This window comes from Lynx rufus, unplaced genomic scaffold (genome assembly GCF_022079265.1).
Source record: "Lynx rufus isolate CCGP_SWC_20201006 ecotype Redwood Valley unplaced genomic scaffold, mLynRuf1.p SCAF_7, whole genome shotgun sequence".
Classification (NCBI taxonomy): Eukaryota; Metazoa; Chordata; class Mammalia; order Carnivora; family Felidae; genus Lynx; species Lynx rufus.
Genome location: NW_025814889.1, coordinates 60,207,962 through 60,230,205, shown reverse-complemented (window position 1 = coordinate 60,230,205; position 22,244 = coordinate 60,207,962). Strand labels below are relative to the sequence as shown.

At 36.9% G+C, this 22,244-nt stretch overlaps 2 protein-coding genes across 4 annotated transcripts in view; one reads left to right on the top strand and one right to left on the bottom strand.

Annotated features, from left to right (window-relative positions):
• TM7SF3 (transmembrane 7 superfamily member 3) overlaps positions 1–4,891 on the top strand; it is a 35,974-nt gene extending 31,083 nt beyond the window's left edge. The window contains exons 10-12 of the mRNA XM_047066067.1: positions 1,575–1,672; positions 2,256–2,418; positions 3,690–4,891. Of these exons, the coding sequence (XP_046922023.1) occupies positions 1,575–1,672; positions 2,256–2,418; positions 3,690–3,952 (524 nt within the window). The 3' untranslated portion in view covers positions 3,953–4,891. The remainder of the gene's footprint in view (positions 1–1,574; positions 1,673–2,255; positions 2,419–3,689) is intronic.
• A 9,511-nt stretch (positions 4,892–14,402) lies between these two features.
• FGFR1OP2 (FGFR1 oncogene partner 2) overlaps positions 14,403–22,244 on the bottom strand; it is a 34,092-nt gene continuing 26,250 nt past the window's right edge. For 2 of the 3 annotated variants that reach the window (XM_047065082.1, XM_047065080.1), the window contains exons 4-7: positions 21,616–21,758; positions 19,132–19,245; positions 16,525–16,638; positions 14,403–15,153 (exon numbers count right to left, since the gene is read on the bottom strand). In XM_047065082.1, the coding sequence (XP_046921038.1) occupies positions 15,016–15,153; positions 16,525–16,638; positions 19,132–19,245; positions 21,616–21,758 (509 nt within the window). In that variant the 3' untranslated portion in view covers positions 14,403–15,015. The remainder of the gene's footprint in view (positions 15,154–16,524; positions 16,639–19,131; positions 19,246–21,615; positions 21,759–22,244) is intronic. The other variant, XM_047065083.1, reaches the window with a different exon arrangement.

Here is a 22,244-nt window from a genome sequence, read left to right as displayed (position 1 = left end):
GCGCTCTGAAGACTTTTTTCCCCCAAGACCAGAAAGAATTGACAACCTGTGTGTTTACTGACTATTCCAAGTCCCTTTGTTCTGATTTTAGCAAACCTATGAGTTCATTCCCACAGGCCCCCTTGCAGGTAGCAATATATATAAAAAACTAGATACCTTTATATATAAAAACTAGATAGTCTGATGCTCAGTAGCAATGTTTAGATTTGCCTAAAGGACAGATTCACAGGGAGGTTTGTTGAAAATGCATATTCAGGGCCCTATTCTAAAAGCACTAAATCAACTACTTAATAAGCTCCCTTCCCTTGTTTTGTTAATGGTTGGAGGGATGATTGGTTAGAATTTTTAATAGTTAATGTGTTTGTTTATGAACTGACTCCTTGCTGAGGGACAGTTAGGATCAGTGTCTCCGGTGGATGCAAAGTCCTATTTTTAAGCATTAAAATTTTAAACATTTCTAAGTATTAAAATTAAAAAATTTTTAGGCATTAAAATTTTAGTTGGTGGCTAACTTCTCAGATCTAATTAAATTGCTACTGTTTTCACCTTATTATGTAGCCAGCAAAGAGCTTATACTCTGAAAGGGTCAGTCTTCACATGCTGGCATCGCGACTACTGTTTTCAATCCCTGGATTCCTTGACTTTTTTTTTTTTTTTTTTTAAGCTGCATGTGTATTTTGTGAAGGTTAATAGAGTGAAACTACAGAATATGACCCATAAATCCACCTCACTGCAGCACGTCGCAGTTCGCTTTCTCAGAATGTGTGGTCCCAAGGTCCGATCTTACTATGGAACTCCCCCTCTTCTGGGATTTATGGGTCTTAAGATACGGGGCCACTTCCAGTTGGGCTGAATGATGGTGTCAGTATCAGTATCAAATAATTGTCCAGCTTATACCCTCGCCTCTAAACTTAATTTATAAATAGGAGTTCTAATATATTCTTCCTGGGTCACCCCCGGTGTGCTGCATGTTGGAGAAGGGTTCAGTAGGAGTGTGGTCAGTGGTTAGCTCCTGTCTTTCCTGATACGTGAGGAGTCACATCTTCTAGTCTGCAGTGGCTGGACAGGAAATGCATTGATGGTAAAAATCTAGTAAAAGGATTTTGCTGTTCATTTTGGGTGGGATTTCATACAGTTATCTCTGAATGCCATTTACTTGCGCTTTTTACTTTGCAGTACAAAATCACAGAATGATAGAAGCATAGAACAAGAGAGGATGGTTTGAACTACAAAATAGTTCAATCTTCTTATCTTATGGGTTAGGAATGTGAGGCCCAGCATCACAGCTAGTGAATGGAAGAGTTTAGACTCGTCCAGCCTCTTCTGCATTTCCCTGGGAGTAAATGCAGAGCATTTACCTGCTTGATCCCACCCCTTGACCTTCTAAGACACATCCTTCAAAGGGGATTGTATTGGCCATTAAATCAAAAAAGTCAGAATTCATTTCTAAATGCCAGCCTATGCCTTGGTTGTTACAATAAACTTTCCATGTGTGTCTGTGTTCAGATGTTGAGAAGATGAAATTGAACTTGGTAAACCTGTTGTTAACTCTTGATTTCTTCTTGCTTTTTCAGGGAACCTAAAGATTTTTCATGATGATGGTGTGTTCTGGGTGACCTTCTCCTGCATAGCTGTCCTCATTCCAGTAGTTTTCATGGGCTGCTTAAGAATAGTGAGTGTTTCATCAATGAGATTCATTCACTATATTGTCCCGGGCCTTCACTTGTTCACGTGTTGCATCATTTTGCATGTTTTATTTACTGGGGAGAGCTGTAGGACAATCTTCATGAGATGATTAATTTTAAATAGCCTTGTTACTGTGAAAGTAGGAGAAGTTCTGATTATAATGATCACAGAGTGTTTTTCATCAAGTGGAGTAGGCAGGTCACCACCGTCCATATGCTTTGGACAGTGGGAGCAGAGAGGTTGGGCTCACTATTATTCACAACCTGGTGAGTGCTTAGTTTCAGCGGTCTCTCCAAAGAAGCATTCTTTGTGTAATTAGACTTTGTTGCTGAGGTTCTTTCACAGGGAAGACATTTTCTATCAGGTTCTGTTTTGAGAACTCACTATGGGTTTCGAAGGTGGTTTTCAGTTTAACCTGCCAGGTAGCCTTTATTCAGCTCTGAGACTTGATCCCGTTTCATGGGCCCTGAGGGAGAAGTGATTCCCTGTGATTGAGGCCAGTAATGAGGCATAGAAACAATTTCTTGTTCTACCAGTGGCCATGCCTAAACTCTTGCACTCTTCCACAGCTGAACATACTGACTTGTGGACTCATTGGCTCCTACTCGGTGGTCTTGGCCTTTGACAGTTACTTGTACACAAGCCTTTCTCATATCACTCAGAATGTACTCAAGAGAGCACTCAACATGGATTTCCACAGAGCTTTCACAAATGTGCCTTTTCAAACTAATGGTAAGACTAAATCCAAGAACTGGAGTGACAGATAAGAATATTGGCCTGCCTGTGCCAACAAGGGCACTTGGTAACTCAATTGAAAGAAGGCTAACTAGACAAAAGGAGGAAACCCATGCCCTACAAATGCTATTAGAGCCTTCCGTTAATGATAACTTATGATCCACAGGAGCAAATAATTTAAATTTGTAAGTGGTGGAAGTTCACACTTCTAAAAATCTACTGAGTGAATTTTGTTAAGAAATTTCCCAACCAGGATGGTTACCTGTTCAGATTCCCAGTTGGGAGAAAAATTCTGAGAACAAAATTGTTTGGCACCTTACAGATTGGGGTGGGATGAGGGATGAGAACGACAGCCTGATTTTTAAAGTTATTCCCTTGTTTCCCTCCTTTAAAGAAGCATGTAATTTGCTAATTGAAAGTGAAAAAGTGATTTTCAGTCTAGAAGTGTTACCATTTCCACAGTTGTAAGATTCTATCTGTTAAAGGTTTTCCATTAACTTTTTGAGGAAGAGAAAATGACCAAATTAAGTATTCACAGTGAGTGTAAGATCTATTGGTTTCAGAAATGTTAAAATATGGAAGATGGAAAAGCATATCTTAGAGTTGGAAAATATTTAAGCACAATCGTGATTGCAATATCTTTACCTCTATTATGCTGAACCTGCCCTCATTGGATAGGAGGTTGATGTTTAGAGACCTCAAAATCCATGTTGTCTTGGAAATTTTACATACAAGACGATATTTTGCCAAGCCTTGTACTGGAAGCTCAGTTACAGTGTGTTGACTCTCTCCATGCATTTCTAAATCCACCCTATGAGTGTAGTGGGGCCCAATATTGAGTGGAATGGGAAAAAAGAGAGCAAGGTGGCATCTCCTGTTCCATGGTGTATGTTTGTGAGGTGTATCTTGATGACTGCCTTCTCCCCACCCCACCTGCAGAAAAACACAACGAACAACTATGCCTGTGGGCATTGGTCATAAAATGTTGGAGTTCCAAGGATCCAAACAACTGATTCCTTTACAGCCTGTCTGGAGTTTCAAATGCCATCACAGGAAATTCCTATTTTAAAATGTAAAACCGTGGCTTCCTTATTTATTCCTTGGTTTGTAAATGAGGAGATATACATGTTTGGTCAAACTCACCAAAAAGTCTTAATTGTACTGAGAAAGAATGACACAGATTTAAACTATGAGAAGTTAAATGTTAAGAGCTGTGTTAGGTATTTTAAGAGACAAGAGTTCAAACTGCTTTTCTGTTGTTTTTTTAGACTTTATTATCCTGGCAGTATGGGGGATGCTTGCTGTGAGTGGAATCACGTTACAGATTCGAAGAGAAAGAGGGCGACCATTTTTTCCTCCCCACCCATACAAGTTATGGAAGCGAGAAAGAGAGCGCAGAGTAACAAACATCCTGGACCCTAGCTACCACATCCCTCCATTGAGAGAGAGGCTCTATGGCCGAATAGCCCAGATCAAAGAGCTCTTCCAGAAGGAACAGCCAGCCGGAGAGAGAACACCCCTGCTTCTGTAGATGCCAAAGGGGGTTGGTCAGTGTGGTCTCAGAGTACTGCCCAGGCGTTGCCTCAGCTTTGGTGTGTATGCCCAGCCTGCTGCAGCAGTCTCCGGTGCAACTCTGATAAGAACAGAGGCGTATGTATGTGTGCTTTGCACAGTTTCACGGTGTCCTTATTGATGTGTTATCAGAAGGTACCCTTCTTTTGTTTAATTGTGGTAAAACACACATTTACCATCTCAATCATAAAGTATATAAGTTCAGTAGGCACTTTGTTTTTGTCCTTTATTGCTTACAATGCTAATTTAAATACTAAATTATGTCCGTTATTTGAAAATAGGGTGATTTACATAGGTCAGATATGGATATAACGGCCTCGGGTTTTTTCTTTAAAGGCCTTTTAAAATAGTGTTGACCTCTGATCTCTAAAATGTGTTTGAATTTTTTTTTTTTAAAGAAACCGATTGGCGCCTACCTTAATCTGTAGTCCCTTTAGTAAGGAAACCTTTTAACATTTGCATTTTTTAGTTGTTTCTGCTAAATTGGTTGTTATTAGCATTGATGTAAAAATAGTGTCAAAAATTTTCTCTTTTGTGTGAAGACTCTGTACCATCTATATTTTAGTGATGAGGAGGGAGGGGGTCAAAAAGGATTAAAGAATTTAAAGGAGCTACTTTTAATCAGGTTCTTGGACTCTGTAAGGAAAGTTCCTTCCATTTTGACCCCCCCCCCCCCGCCCCGCCCCAAGCAAGCACCTCGATGCCCTGGGCTGCGTACCCACTCCTCACGGCATCTGGTTCTGCCTTGGATCGGAAGCTGGTGACTCTGACACAATGAGTAACGGTGAGGGTAGTTGTGGTGGTTGCAAACGCATTTGTGAGTTAACCACTATTTAAATGATGCTGCTTTTAAGAGTTTTTTCACAGCACGATAGATTTTTGGAGTTTTAGGTAACTGGAAAATTTTCAGCTTTTGCATTTGTTTTGGAAAGGCTGAAACATAAAACTAAACATACAGAAAGCGAAAACATACAAAACTAATCATTTTTGCATTGCAGAATTACACACAGGTGTTTACTATTATGTAACCCTCACTGTTTATATAACTTCAGTAACACTTGAATTTTTTTTTTTAATTACCGTAGGGATTGTGGCTTCTGCCATATCTTTGTACATTCTGACAAGTTATATGGAATGTTTGGGAGTTATTTTCTGTACCATCAAAATGTACTGCCACTGAAGACTGTAAAGACAGAGCACACTTTTTTGGAGGATTGAGACAAATTACTTAAAAAATTTTCATAATTTGTGAGTCATAAAATGCCAGTTTGTATCATTTTTTTAAATAATAAATACCTATTTTGAAGAAAAATGCTAAAAAGTCTCATTATTCTTAACAGATTTTTTTTTTCTCACCAACTGTATTTGTACCGTAGCAGTGAAGACATGACAGAAGTGTCATAGGTATAAAATTACTTAATCTGGAGAATTAAATCTTTATTTAAAAAATTTGGTTTAAGCCTAAGCGAAATAGTAGGAAATGAAGGAAATCTGCGGCAGTGTGTTAAATTTATATCCCTTGTTAGAAGGAAAGCTGACGTCTTTGGTGGGCTGATTTGTGTTGGTTATTAGCACTTCAGGTTTGTGTAACTGAAGAAAGGTAGTAGTATTACCAGAAAATTAGTTATACTATTCCTTAAATGTTTTGGTTCTGACCAGTCTGTTAGAGGTTAGCTACCAGGTTGCTAAATCACAGCAGCTAACTCGTGCCATGGATCAGTAGATCTATAGAAGGTTGGGATAGAAAATTGATTCTTCCAAGGAAATTGCTATACTGTTAGACCAGAAACAGACCTTAGAGATCATCTTACTTGGTCCCTTATTTTATAACTGAGTAAATTCTTGACCAAGGAGTCAATTATATGGATATTTATCAATAACTGTGCCCAGATCAAAATTTGGGATACCTGATTCCCTATACAAATGTGCTTTATGCTCTATCATGATGAAAATGTAAGTCACTAATTATTTTCAGCTCTCTTCTGCTGGTGGATTGGTGACAACACAGTGAGAAGGCAGCCTTCTGCAAGAAGAGGAAAAAGGCCTCAGTGGAACCCAACCTTGAACTTGGACTTCCAGCCTCCAGAATGGTGAGAAAATAAATTTCTGTTGTTTAATGCACCCAGTCCGTGATATGTTATGGCAGCCCTAGCAAACTAATGCCCTTTATAAATCATTTCACCCTGAATGTTGATTGGAAGACCTCTGGGCAGTTTGGCCACCGTGTTTGTGAGGCCCATTCTATGAAACTGAGATACAGAGGGGCTCAAGTTAGTGGAAATTTGGGCTTACCCAGGGACTACCATATAGTCATTACATGGGAGGTTGGCAGGTCTGGATCAAGCTACATCAGTATTAATAGGCAAAATAAAGAAAATACGTACAATGATAGTCGTTTTTACTTGGCTCTCACCCTTTACTCATTAAATAAATATGAGTTAAATTCCTAAATGTCAGGCCTTGCCTTGGGCACTAGGAAGAAGATGGCAAAATATTCCGGCATGGTGCCTATCTCAGGGCTTAGAGTGTGAGGAGACAGATATACTTCAATAGTTATACAGAGGAGGTATGGTAGGCAGTGAAATTTTTGATGGAGTAGGGGGTAGAATCGGGATGCCAGGGAAGAATTCCTTGAAATGACATTTAAGCTGAGACTTGGAGGATGAGTAGGAGTAACAAAACCACAAGGAGGCAGAGTGCATTCCATGTACTGTGGTTAAAGGCATAAAGAAAAGCTTCAAGGCCTTCTCTTCTCTACGGAGAGCCTCCAGTGGAGTCTCTCCCACCTGTATGCCCAGCCAGTCCTTATAGCCCTTCACATTGGTGCTTGGTGAGGTGAGTGCTTGGTGGGGTCAGCTCTCCCATTCTCAGCTTTTGGCATTTTGATCCAGGAAGGAGGTTGTCAGTGTTGTTGTTTTTTTTTTTAATTTTTTTTAATGTTTGTTTATTTTTGAGAGACAGAGACAGAGCATGAGCAGGGGAGGAGCAGAGAGAGAGGGAGACAAAGAATCTGAAGCAGGTTCCAGGCTCTGAGCTGTCAGCACAGAGCCCAACGCGGGGCTCAAATTCATGAATTGTGAGGTGAGCCCAAGTCAGACACTTAACCCACTGAGCCACCCAGGTGCCCCAGTGTTGTTGTTTTTTTTTAATTCAGATATAATTGACATAATGTGTAAGTTTAAGGTACAGTATGTTGATTTGATACAATTATTTATTAAATATTACTCTATGATTATTCCTACAATATGATTACCCTATGATTAATATCGTAGAGTTAGTTTGCATCTCTATTGTGTCACATAATTATTCTTTTTGTGAAAGCAATTAAAATCTAGTCTCTTGGCAACCTTGAAGTTCATAATACAGTATTTTTTTAAAAAAAAATTTTTTTTTTTTTCAACGTTTATTTATTTTTGGGACAGAGAGAGACAGAGCATGAACGGGGGAGGGGCAGAGAGAGAGGGAGACACAGAATCGGAAACAGGCTCCAGGCTCCGAGCCATCAGCCCAGAGCCTGACGCGGGGCTCGAACTCCCGGACCGCGAGATCGTGACCTGGCTGAAGTCAGACGCTTAACCGACTGCGCCACCCAGGCGCCCCTCATAATACAGTATTGATGACTATAATCCCTAGTGCACTTGGGCTCCAGAATTTGTCTACTAATTTCCTTAAATAACGTTTCTCCAATTCTCCCACGCCCACCTGCTGGTATCCACCATCCTCTGTTACTAGGAATTTGGCTTTTTTGGATTTCACATATAAGTGTTATCATCTAGTGTTTGTCGTTCTCTGACTTCCCTCACTTGGTATAATGTCCTCCAAGTCTATCCTTGTTGTTGCACATGGCAGGATTTCTTTCTCTTTTTTTTTTACCACTGAATAATATTCAATTGTATATATAAGCCACATCTTTATCCATTCATCCGTTGATGGCCACTTAGGATGTTTCCGTCTTGGCTGTTGTGAATAATGCTGCAATAAGCATGGGAGTTACATTTTTTCAAGATCCTGCTTTTCATTTCCTTTGGATATATACCCAGGAGTGGGATTATTGGATTATATGGTAGTTGTTTTCATTGTCCATCTTCCTCGTTAAATTTGGACTATACTACAAAACTGCCCAGAGCATACCTTGTCTTCTTATTTACCTTTCTGATTTCCTTCCAAGACCCTAGAATTTAGCAATTGTTCCCTGGCAGGTGGGTCAGAACACTTGGGTGACCCACAAAAGCCATAGTCCTCAAAATCTTTCCTTCTGTTCCAGAGTCTTATTAACGTACCTGTATACAAGTATAATATACCTGACTCCATTGCTCCCCAAGGGTGAATTCCTTCTTTTGGAAGGAGATTGAAGAATGGCCACAATTACTTTTTTACTTTGAAGTTTTTAAGGGCTAAACGGCTTATTCACCTGAGGTTCACGGCTCCTTCTGCCAATAGATTTTCTACTGTCCAGAGTGGCTTGTACGTGCTCTGCCCTGCATGAACTTGTGGTGGGCGCACTGGGAAAAGCATGGATGCGTGTCTGGGAGCTTTAAGGAAGGAGATAGAAGATCCAAAAATGATGCAGATGGAAGAAGCAATTGAGACACATTAAGTGTGCCTTTGCTCCCCAGTTCTCCATGGGCTGTGTTTTCAGCAATTGAACTGGACCTCAACATGTTTTTTAAACTAGCTGTCTCCTTTGGAGAGACCATCCATATAATAAAATTCCTGAAAACTGAAATACATTGTATTGCTAGGGCTGGGCCTGGGGTTCTAGAGGACTGTTTTCATGGACAGGATTAAAGGCTTTTTTCTGAAAAAAGTCTCTCATCCTATTAATGCCTGAAGGTTTTTCAACATAGGACAGTCTTCCATTTCACAAGTAGAGCTACTCTTCTTCCAGATCAGCTCTCCCTCCTGAATTACTTCAATTGTGTATCCCAGTGATTTTCCACTGAATGTTGTTAACCTCTTGTATTCTGTATGTCTAGAGTCTACATGACTGGGAATAAAAACCTTATAATCTTTGAGATAGGTCTTTTTTTACCCTTCAAATTTTTATTTAAATTTCAGTTAGAGATAGGTCTTAAACATATTCTAGAAGAAGTTCACATTTGAGGAATGCATTCACTTGATCTCACATCAGCTTTTGATTTGATAGCACTGTGCACTTGCCCACTGAGTGGTGCTGAAATTGGAGATGCAGCTGATAAATCCTTGGCATTTTAAAGTAGCCAAGGGCCAGCCCTATTCATCTTGAAATGTATATACAGACAAAAGCAGTGTGCTGAGGCTTGGGGTTATTGCAGAAACACTGATTCTAACCAGCTTTGTTACTTTTTAAAAAAAATTTTTTTTTAACGTTTATTTATTTTTGAAACAGAGACAGAGCATGAACAGGGGAGGGTCAGAGAGAGAGGGAGACACAGAATCTGAAACAGGCTCCAGGCTCTGAGCTGTCAGCACAGAGCCTGACGCGGGGCTCGAACTCACGGACCGCGAGATCACGACCTGAGCCGAAGTCGGCCGCTTAACGGACTGAGCCACCCAGGTGCCCCAGCTTTGTTAGTTTTATAGAAAGCCCAAATGTAGCCTTCCTAGCAGTATCTGATACTCAAGAAGTATATATCCTGTGTTTCAAGATCAGGATATTTTTATTCTGGGTCCAGTTCTACCTACTGATACTGATTTCAGTATAGTGAATTTTCTGCAGGCTTTAGTTTTTCCAAAGCAGTGGGTTTACTCTTTTCCTTTTGCTCATGTGGGAAAAAAAAAACTTGTGAGGGATAGCATTAAATGAAAAAAAATTGAGGAACCAAGGTGTAAGATTCCAATTATGTGTATTTGTGTGTAAATATGTTTAAAAACATTTATAGGGAAGTTTTTCTGATTCAGAAGAAACTTCTAATTACCCCTGGGAAGACACAGGTTGTAGGAAGAAGTTGACTTACTTTAAACTGTAATATTTTCTGTATGGTAGATTTTTAACCGTCTACATTTATTTTTTCCTTTATGTGAAAGATCTCAAAAAGGAACATAACCTAACCAACTTCTGAGAATTTATACACCAGAAATCGCAGTACATAAATTATGCACATGAGTTAATGAAGCATTTTTTTTTTATTTTATTTTTGAGAGAGAGAGAGCACAAATGGGGGAGGGACAGAGAGAGAGGGAGACACAGAATCCGAAGCAGGCTCCAGGCTCCGAGCTGTCAGCACAGAGCCTGTCTTGGGGCTCGAACCCACAGACCATGAGATCATGACCTTAGCCAAAGTTGGATGCTATACCGACTGAGCCACCCAAGCGCCCCTGGGTGCATTGTTTTAACAGAAATTTCAAACAGTCTGAATATCCATCAGAAGAAAGAGTTGAATAAATTATGATACATCTATACAAAGATAGTCACAAAAAAACTGGTTTGCAGGCAACAGAAAACTAACTGGCTAGTGTATGTAAAACAGAGTTAGTTGGAAGTATACTGATGTTATTTGCTTCTGGACATTTCCCCCTATGCATTTTATTTATTTATTTTTTTAATGTTTACTTTTTGTGAGAGAGCACGAGCAAGAGAGGGGCAGAGAGAGAAGGAGACATAGAATCCGAAGTAGGCTCCAGGCTCTGAGCTCTTAGCACAGAGCCCGATGCAGGGCTCAAACTCAAGAACTGCGAGATCATGACCTGAACCGAAGTTGGATGCTTAACCGACTGAGCCACCCAGGCACCCCACCCGCTATGCAGTTTTTACATGGTTGTAATTACATCTGCAGTATAGCATTCAGGTTTTTATTATGTAAATTTAGTTATTTTTTTGTTCCTGTTGCTAGAATCTTTAAGCCACAGTACATATAAACTGCTTTGGGTAGATATTGATAGTAAATTAGTAATCTGGAAGTAAATTATTTCCTTATTGTATGATACTTAGGTTTAATTTGCTCACTCTAACACTATCATAATGTGGCTTTTTTATAAAATTTTTTTTTTTTCAACATTTATTTATTTTTGGGACAGAGAGAGACAGAGCATGAACGGGGGAGGGACAGAGAGAGAGGGAGACACAGAATCGGAAACAGGCTCCAGGCTCTGAGCCATCAGCCCAGAGCCTGACGCGGGGCTCGAACTCACGGACCGCGAGATCGTGACCTGGCTGAAGTCGGACGCTTAACCGACTGCACCACCCAGGCGCCCCCATAATGTGGCTTTAACCAGGGGAAGCAGTAGAGATGGTGAGAGATGGTAGGATTCTGATATATTTAGAAGGGAGGGGGGTCAATAGGATTTGCTGATGAATTGGATGCAAGATAGAAAAAGTGGAGTCAAAGATGCCAGGAAGGTTTTTGGCCTTGGCAGCTGAAAAGATGGAGTTGTCACCATCTCAGGGAAGCATATGGAGAGGCCTGGGGGGAAGACTGCTTGGAGCATGTTAAGTCTGAGATCTTTGATAGTTACAGTTGGAAGAGTCCAGAGTTCATGAGAGCTGTAAATTTGGGAGTCATCAGCATTACAGGTGGTATTTAAAGTCATGAGACTGGGTGAGATCACCAAGGAAGTGAGCAGGAATAAGGACTGAGCCCTGGGGCTTAAAGTCAGAAGAAAGGGACAGAGGAGGCTGAGAGGCAGCCACTGATGTAAAAAGAAAGCCCCTTCAAATTTCAATTAGAGATTATTCTTCATTGATATTTCACTAAAAAATGAACTCCTATTTTACTCTGTCAAAAAAGGTAGTGATCACCAAAAATTGAGTTATGGATCTGTGATCTTCCGGTCATTGAGGCAGTTTAGAAATAGAAAATTTTGGAAGTCACCTTGATATTAAAGAATACCAATATGAGCAGAAAACACTCTGTGAGGTTGTGTAGAACTGGTTTTTTAGAATTGTATTTCCACTATAAAATAAAAAGCATGTAGTGGATAGATGATAAATAGATCATTGTTTTCTAGGGCTGCTGTAACAAATTACTACAGGTAGGGTGGCTTAGCAGAAATTTATTCTCTCACAGTTCTGAAAAATCAGGAAGGCCAGAAGTCTAATGTCAAGCAAGGCTGGCCCCTTCTGGAGGCTCTGAGGGATGATTCAATTCATACCCCTCTCCTAGCTTCTGTTGGCACCTTAGGGCTCTGCAGCTTGCATAACTCTCTGCCTCTGTCTTCACATGGCTTTCTCCTTATGCCTGTTTCAAATATCCTTCTCTCTTATAAGGACACCGGTCACTGGATATAGGGCCCATCCTAAATTCAAGATGATCTAATTCCAAGATCCTTAAATCTGCAAAAACTATTAAAAATGTGGTCAGTATGGGACACCTGGGTGGCTCAGTCCGTTAAGTCTCTGACTCTTGATTTCGGCTCAGGTCACGATTTCATGGTTCGTGAGTTTGAGCCCTGTGTCGGGCTCTGCCCTGGCAGCCTGGAGTCTGCTTAAGATTATCTCTCCCTGTCTCTCTGCCCCTCCCTGCCTCACAGGCACATACACTCTCCCTCTTTCTCTCTAATAAACTTAAAATATATGGTTGGGGTGCCTGGGTGGCTTAGTTAAGTATCTGACTTCAGCTCAGTTTGTGAGTTTGAGCCCCGCATTGGGCTCTATGCTGACAGTGCAGAGCCTGCTTGGAATTCTCTCTCTCCTTCTCTATCTGCCCCTACCTACCCCACTTCTCTCTCAAAAATAAACTTTGAAAAGATATATACATTCACAGGTACAGGAGGTTAGCACTTGGACGTGCCTTTGCAGGGACACTTTGTAAAAAAAAAAAAAAAAATTTAATACTGATTTTTGATAGAGAGGGGGAGAGAATCCCAAGCAGGCTCGATGCCCAGTGTGGAGCCTGACTCGAGGCTCAATTCTCTTGACTGTAAGACCATGACCTGAGCCCATATCAAGAGTTGGATGCTTAAATTAAAAAAAAAAAAAAAAAAAAAAAAAAAAAAAAAAAAAAACGTTGAAGAAAAAAAAAAGAGTTGGATGCTGAGCCACCCAGGTGCCCCTGCAGCAGGGACACTCTTAAATCCACCACATATGATTATAAAAAGGTTTGCTGGGTCAGCAATAAGTTGCTGGCCAATTCCTAAGAAATACAGATAGAAGTTGTTGCTAAGTACTAGTTTTGTGGTAAGAGATGAAATGCCAGAAAAATAAACTGTATGTAAGCATTGTTCTCACATTAACTTGGAGACCATATCAATTTCAACCACTCATCTTTATTGATAAAATAGGCTCCTATGCAGTATACACTCTCAGACATAAATTTAAGGTTCTGCTTAAAAACAAAAAATATATGGATGGAAAACTGTTGCTATGTAACAAAGTAAATGTCTTTAAACTCCAAGATCTTAAAATTATATCCAAGTAAGAAGACCAAGAATAAATTAACTTGTTTATAAAAAAATAGTTATCAAGAAACATTTTATAATAGAGCTGCCTCAATGAATTGCCTCAGACTTCATCTCAACTGTGTATTTTTTTTAATTCTGACTTGGGATAAAAACTGTATGAATGAATGTGCCACCAAATTAATAGATTCTTTACCCCAAACCAATAGAAAAGGTTAAAAATAAAAACTGTCATTTATAAAATATCAATTAAGGCCTCTGAAAAAAGGAATCTATTCAGTGTTTGGGCCATTAGCCCTTTTCAATCAGCCACATCAGCCCCACTTACTCCAAACTTAATATACAAAAATTCCAAAGTGAAAAGTAGCTTTGAATTTTACCAATATATGAAATTATACACAAAAGCTACCATGTGAATATTTCTTTAACAAATTACATACCCAAAAGTAGAATTTTTTATTGTGCTAATTTTAATATAAATTAGTATATTTAATCATATTTGATATTTTTATCCTTCTATAATCATAAAATAAGAAAAACTTAGATTTCAATTGATGTTAAAGTACATTTCTTTAGTGGCTTTTAAAAATTTACATACTGGATATAGATTTTGTAAAAAAAAAAAAAACAACACAAAAAACAAATACTTATAAATCTACAGATTTCCTCTCACCCCCACCCCCACCCTTTGACTGATACAGTATAAGAAAAATCTTACAGGTTATGAGGACCAGAAAACAAATTTTATTTTGAAATTTTAATTTACTTTCTGTATTTCTTAAGAATACTTTTAAAAAAGGGTTCAATGAGGCAGAGGAATCCCCAATTTACTTTGACATTACCATACCTAGCTTGCTATATCAAACACTGCAACTCTGTTAGCTAAAAGAACTACCTAATATCCTTAAAGATCAACCAGAGAAGAGAAAAATCTCATCTTCATTCTTTAGGACCAAAACTTAAATCTCTCAAAGGAGTAGTTTAACCTACTAATATGTCTCTTATAAGATCTTTCTTAGAAAGTAATATTCTTTCTCTTTCATTCCTGAAATGATATTTCATATACTTAAACTTATGGATAATTGTTAGTGGAGTATTTTAATTATGGCAAATCAGCTAAAATTAAATTAACTTTTGTTTATGGTGCATTTGAAACATTCCTACAGTCTTGCAAACTGAATTTTCTTTGACCAAAATTTACAGTAATGGGAAGGTAGACAGGCAACCATTAAAGCTGAAATCTCACAGTACATAAGCTATTTGTTAACTCTGACACCAAACAGGGAGGAGAAATAACATTTAATATGACAGTCTTCCATTCACAAAACTGTGCCAAGATGTGTATTTTAAAATTTGGATAATGTTATGAATTCCCAAACATTTATTGGGAATATTCATGTTTATCCAAGTATCAGCCAGAATAGCAACAGTACTGCTATTAGGTTCAGCAGTCACTCAAAAAATCTTTAGTTTGTTCCCCAATTAACAAAGTTTCTATTTTTTAATTATATTTTGGAATAAAATCTACAACCATTAATTCTGCATTTTTGCCAGCATAAGAATGTCATTGCCAGTGCACTGTACATACTATAGAAAAAAAATAAAGAGTTGCTTGAGATGGATTTTTCTGTTAATTCATTCATGTCAGTAGGCCAGTCCCAGTGACCATTTGGAGCCTTGCAGGAAGCTCACAGACTTACAGGCTCTTCAGCTCTTCCTCAGACTCAGGTCACTATTGGTCACTAATGCTGACAAAGATGAACTTTCAGACACATCATCTTTCCTAAGGTTCAGAAATGATTCTCGAGTTATTTGCAGGATCTCTCTCAAGCCTTTGTTTTCTTGCTAAAAGAAGGCAAACAAAAAGATGTAGTCACCAAGATAGCTACAAAAATACAAACCCATCTTAAGCCAAACGTAAGAAGGTATGACAAAAAGTTTTATAATTGGCAGAGCAGAAATAGACTAAATGAATATACAAAGTTGAAAACTTGAATCCAGAGAACACTTTTTTAAAGAGGTAGGAACTGTGCTCCTTTTCCATCAGGTCAAAGCCGCCTTATTTATGCAGCTGTAACTGTAAATGGAACCTCAGAAACGGCCTCATTTTATAATCACAGTATAGACAAGGAAAAGTAACATCTAGATTTATATCGATATAAACACAACAAAGCCAATGATGAGAACCTCTTAGGACTTTAGTTAGTACCTTTACTACTTTCCATGTTAGCATGGAATACAGGAAAAGTTTGGTTTTCCTCACTGGAATTTGAAAGCAGTGGGGCTGGTTGAGTAGATCTGAGATTTTTCAAGAAGGATAGTTAGGTGGCCAAATTGAGCACTGATCAACAACTCTTTTTCTTCTAGATTAGTTACTGTAAGAATTTGCAGACATTTAACAACTACTTTGTTCTCAGTCTTACTTTCTACGTTTCAATGGTATAAAGCAAGGATCAGCAAACTACAGACTGGCTTGAGGCCTGTTATTGTAAATTAAACTTCACTGAACATAGGCAAACTGAATATTTTTTTGTGTGTATGGCTGCTTTTGTGTTACAATGACAGAGTTGAGTAGCACAGAGTTGAGTAACACAGAATGTCTGGTTTGCAAAAAAATATTTTCTGTCTGGTCCTTTACTGAAAAAGTTTGCTAAGCCCTGTTTTAAAGAATGAGAGAACACTATGCTTAGAGACTGAAATCACTTTTGGCCCTCTATAACCAGTATCTCCACCATCATTTCAAAAAGAAGCTTTTAAAGTATAAAAGTCTACTGATTTGAACTATTCAACAATAACTTATGCTTTCACTACCACACAATAAAAGACAGAAAAGCTTTTATATTCCACAGAAAAATACGAATGCCCAAAGAATATTTGTGGATTAAAATAATTTTCCCTGCATCACCATGATCTCCAATAGAAATAAAGAAATTTTTTAAGTTACTAAGTTAAAAGGCATATTCACCCAATAGCAGGAACACATAGGATAAAAAAATGTCAATTTGCTCAAATACTGCTATAAGTTATATTGATCCTAGACTCTTGTATTACTATTGAAATAGTCTTGCATTATATACCCATATAACCAATATCCAGGTTAAGAAAGAGAACATTACTAGTTTTCCCGAGATGTATATATTTATTTAAATGGGATGTATTTTCTGGCATAAATCTTCGTGTGGACAGTTTTCACCCAATTTACAATTTAAAACTTACTTCAAGTTGAAATATTCGTTCCTGTTCCTTGCAGCCCTGTTGCTCATCAATTTCAATGGCTTTCCTCATTACTGCTGCCATTTCTGTTATCTGATCAACATGTGCTTGTAATTCCTGAAAAAAAGATGGGAGTTGCAAATCAGTGAAATAACTGTTTTTACTTTTGGATACTCTCTTTAAAAAAAAAAAAATCTGCTTTGCCACTTAATATGAATGTAATATTCTTACATTGCCATTTAACATGAATGTAATATATCAAACACATTTATAAGAAAGTTGACTGACCATGAATGTGCTTTTGAAATCAGATTTCTGTTAGAACTATAAATAAGGATAAGCAGCATAATTACAACTAAACCCACTAGCAAGAAGAGTACTATTTCACATTCCTCTTACCACAAATGATCAACAACCTTTCCTTTTTTGTACCTACACCTACTAAAGTAATGGGAAAGACAAAAATTTTTGACACATACAATCTCTTTATCTCTAAAGTCTTGATGATTTATAAATCTTTATTATCTATGCCTAAACATTGATCTCAATCCAACCTACACTTGATCTTAGCCAAAAGGCCAAGAAGCGATGATCTCAATCCAACCTAAAACTTTTCCAGGTTATAATCCTCCTTGAGAGCAGGAACTGTATCTTGTTTATATTTGCCTGTATTTGGTATATAACAGATCAGATAATAATAAATACTAAGTAAAATGAACATAAGTCTGCTTTTAAGTATTAAAATATTAAATGGCCTTCTTTGCAAACTGTTCAAAATATAATTTAGGTATAAAATAGATATCCACATTTATTTGGTACAGCAAGTAGCTAAGTTTTTTCCAATCTTGTGGTATTCATTTTTGCACACCCATGATGTGCCAGGCACTGTGCTAGGCAATAGGAATACGAAGCCTATTAAGACATGTTTCCTGCTTTCAAGGAGCTTCTAGTCAGGTGAAAGAGACAGACACAAGGTTTAAAAACCAGCAGAAACTTAAGAATAATCATTTCTCAACAAACAGCTTCTACAGACCATTGTTCACTGGCAGTTGAGGGTGACTTTATTATATTAAGGTCAAAACTCAAGTATAAAAGCTCAAAACTGCCCCCAAACCTTGTCTCTTAAATAGCCGTATATACCCTATTTGTAAAAAGGATTTGAAGGCGACCCCCAAAACCTATAAAACTAGTAAACTGTGAAAGAAATATGGAGAACAAACAGTATCTTTAGCAAACCACACAATATCTTCTAGCCAACAAAAATGCAAGTCCTTGTATTATTTTAATGGAAAAACCTATACAATGCTAAAAGGCGGCAAAATAAAAGGACTAATCTACCCTATCCAATATGATGCTACATAAATGTCAATTAAAATTAAACACCTTTTAAAAAGTTAACAATTCAGCTCTTCAGTTGCATTAGTGACACTTCAAGTGCTCACTAGCCACATGTGGCTGGTGGCTTCCATACTGAACAGCACAGATAACATTTCCATCATTTCAGAAAGTGCTATTGGACAGCAATAGCAAGAATTTTTATGGTAGCAAGAATAGTGTCAAGACAAACATTTGTCATATTCTGAAACAGTTTTTTGAAAATGATTAAATCCCCTCCCTCTGGAAAGGGAGCATAATGTTTAAAAGCAAGTTAAATACAGATAACTGCAGCAGCAGATTAAGGATAATGAAAAAATTCTGAACACCAACACTTTTTTCAGCTTATCATTTACTGTCCTTTTAGGTTAAAAGACGGTACAGGAAGGAAATAATTCTTTGCCTTTAAAATGGAAGAAAACAAGATTCCACTAATTTTTTCAGGACAGAGCCTGTTCTAATAAAATCACGAAACAAAACAAAATTCCAAGACTTCAAACAGAGTAGTATTTTTCTAGACCCAGTTCATGGATAGTTCATTTATTACAATAAAATTTTTAGGGAAGCATCATAGACCTTTTAATGAACACAAGAGGCTAAGACCTGTGTTTTCGAAACAGTCTTAAAGGCACAAAGTGTCAGTAACATAATCCTTGAATTGTCAGTGATATAATCCTTGAAATGCTCATTTTTAACTCGTTTAGGTTTATTCAACTTTGCTCAGTCAAGACTTGTCACAATTAAAACAAAGTTAAGACAAGATAGTGTATGCTATTAAATCATAACACCTAAACAAAGGCATTTTTAGGTAACTGTGAACTCAAACTGAAGGACTACTAACCATCAGAAATCTGAATTAAAATAGTTTGAGCAAAATTTTTATGAAGTTAGATTAAAATGACTGCCAAGAAAACATCTTTGATGTTCCCAAAGAGGGTAATTGTTTAAAGACTACTAAAATTTTTCAGCGATAAAATGAAAAGCTGGCGTGAACAACCATTAAAGCCTGCAATTACCTAACAGGCTGTGTATGATACAATACACAGAGAAATGACAGATTTAAAGTTTCTACACTGAATGTTTTTGCATGGCTATCAAAAGCACAGCATTTTTAAAAAGCAAGTTCATTTATTTGTTGATTTAAACTGGCAGGAAAATTCAATGTAAAAGAACGTTTTAAATGGACCTCCCCCCTTCCATCCACACCCCAAAAGTTGACTGTTTTATTTAGTGTACATTCTGATTTGCTTCCAAGTGCCTCCTCTCCAGTCCATGTTGAGATGCTTCAAAGATGTGTCGAGATGCATCAAGGAAGAATCCTTCGGAGCTGTTACGATGTACCATGTCAATCTGTAGTATAGAGTCATTATAATGTTAATACGGATATTATCCGTAATTTAAAAAACTGATGAGTGTTAGTTCATGCGTGTTAGCCAACTGTTTGAAATGTTTGTTTTTTTAAGATTTCCAAAAAGGCATCTGTTCAAAAATAACGTAAAAATGAGTATTTGGATAAAAATGAGTTCTTCTCAAACCTTTTACTGATTTTTAAATCTGTGCTCAAAAACTTCTAAGTGAGGGAGAAATTCTGTATCATGGTGGTTTCAAAATGGTCTCACGCCAAAATGCTGTTATGTGTAACTCTGTTAATCTAAATGTGTTATAAAATTTTTTTGTGTTTAGGCTTATCAGAGTGTCAATACCTAAACACATCCTGGAATCTTTTATTTCTGCACCTTTATCACACAAGTGTCTCTGCTCACCCACTTCTGCTTGTTGACACTTCCCCCCCTCTAATAATTAACTCAAGGCTGGATTTAGATGGGATTTTTCTTCCTTTCTTGACACCTTTCCAGATTCTCCTCATGAGAACTAATCTTACTTCCACTCATATTCCCATATTAAATGATATCTCTATTTTAGGATTCATCACATCCTATCTTATATTTGGTATGTTTCTATCTATCTCCCTTTACACTGTAAGCTCCTATGGCAAAGTAATGGAACATACGTATTTATTCATCTTATGATTAATAACTAAGCCAGTGCAAGTGTTAATAAATGTTTATTTGAGTTGAAGTGTCTCCTTTTTGGGAAAAATCAAAATCACAAACATTAATATGTATTAGTTAGAATTAACAACAAGTAACTGAACAGTCATTTTATGGAAGGTAAGGATCAGCACTTAGATGAATTCAATCTCCATAGTAAAAAAGGATGGTTTACAGCTATCTTAAGAAATGTTTAACTTTACGGATTAATGAAATTGCTCTAGTGAATGGCAAAATCTTATGTGTTTTAGAAAACATTTGCTTCTGGCATAGTTGCTACCAGACAACTTCGCAACCTGCAGTATCTTATGCTAAACACTTTTTGGTCAGAGTATTCCCTTTAGATCTTAAAAAATTTCTTAGGTTTTAAACACTAGGGGCTTTTGGAATTTCTCAAGATTATACCAATAATTTAAATCAATTTAAATTTATTTTACCAATAATTTAAATCATCTTTGTACCTTTAAAAGAAACAGTCAAGTTATACAATTAAATGTAAATGTTTTTATAATGATATCTAACAACAGGTAAATTTATGTTCAAAAGATTGCCACTTAAACATCCAAGGTTATTCCCCTTCAGTTAGAAGATGAATAGTGTAATTAGATAACATTAAACGCTTATTTATTAATCTATTTTACTATTGACACAAGAAGTATCTGTTACTAACTTCCTTAATAATGTAAAGTTGTCACACAAAGATTTACTAGATATTTAATTTTAATAGAATAATAACTTAAAAATACCCACAAGCACTAAGATGGAAGAATTAAGAATTATTTTAAGGACTCTAAAATGTATTTCAATAATTGAGAAAGATGAAAACATGTCTTAAAACAGTATTTCTTAAATGTTAGTTATAACTAATAGTTAGCTCACCATTATCCAATACAGATAATAGCTAGAAATCACAGTATTCTAATATTTTTATTTCACACCAGCAGTTAAAACTCAGTTTAAAATGTAAATAGGAAAGGATTATTCTACTTGTCTTTATAGCAGTTGCTAACAAACACAGGGACATACAAAAAGGAAACACACAGGGATGTCAATAAGTAAAATGAGCAGAGGGAAAGACACAAATTTCTAACCAGCTGGGCTCTGTCTCTAAAAATGGTGCTAACTGATCTGCACCTGGGGGCAGCAAGGGGCAAAATTTTAAGATGTTGGTTCTTTTCCTCCCCAGCCGCCCATGGTTTTTTCCATCATACTCAGTATTATTTATAATCTGGATGAAGTAGCCTCATTCAGTAAATAGTCTTAAGAAATCTACCTTTAGCTGGTTTCAGATTTCTGAAATGTTTTCAGCATTTCAATTTTTGTTTTTGCAACAAATGTCAACACACATATTAGAAGAAATATTTCTTAAAAGCAGATAACCTTACAGAATAATTTTGAATTGAATACACTTACCTTTAGCTTCCCAAATAAAATTTATTTTTGAAAGTATGTTAAAGCTATTAGGGGACAAAAGGAGTTAGGAGGATAATCAAAATATGTAACAAGTAATGAAAAAAATAAGGAAAAGCAGAAAATTTCAGAAAGATGAAGTATTCAGTATCGTGTTAGATACCTGTGATTTAACAACAGCAAAAAAAAAAAAATCTCAACACAAGTTAACTGATTTGTGCTTTTTTTCATTTCAAATTATGTTTATAAAATGGATTACCTTGGAGTGCTGCTCTTTTAACTTCGTTATTATACCTGGATCATCTTTTTTGCTAGCCATTAGCAGTCTAAACATTTGCTCTCGATACTTGCTCATTATAAGTTCCAAGGCAGACTGATGTTCTTCCAGAGATGTACGCAATTCTATCAAGAACAACAAGAAAAACAGTATATTTTACTGAAACTTGAGTTAAAGATGTACAAAATAGTCTCTTCCCAATTACATTTATCAAAAAAGCAACTTTATAAAGAGGGTATTTTGGCAAGAAAACATATGAAAAAATCTTGCCATAAAGAAATAAAGGATACCAAATAGAGTCCTTTATTAGTTTTTTGAATAACCATTTAAAACTAATTTTTATAGAATCATTTCAACAAACATTTACTGAATAACAATTAAATACCAGATAATGCTGTATATTAGGAACTCCCAAAAGGCCATGGAGCGCACAGTCTAGTCGAGAAAGCCAATACATAAATAATTATAATACAATGTATAAAGTACAGAATAGAGCTCTACCCAAATATATATGAGAGAAGTCTGTGAGGAAAAAGTGGTGAAAGCTTTACATTACTGAGATTAATTTGCATTTCTTAGCTGAAAAATAAAGGAAAAGACATTCTGAATAG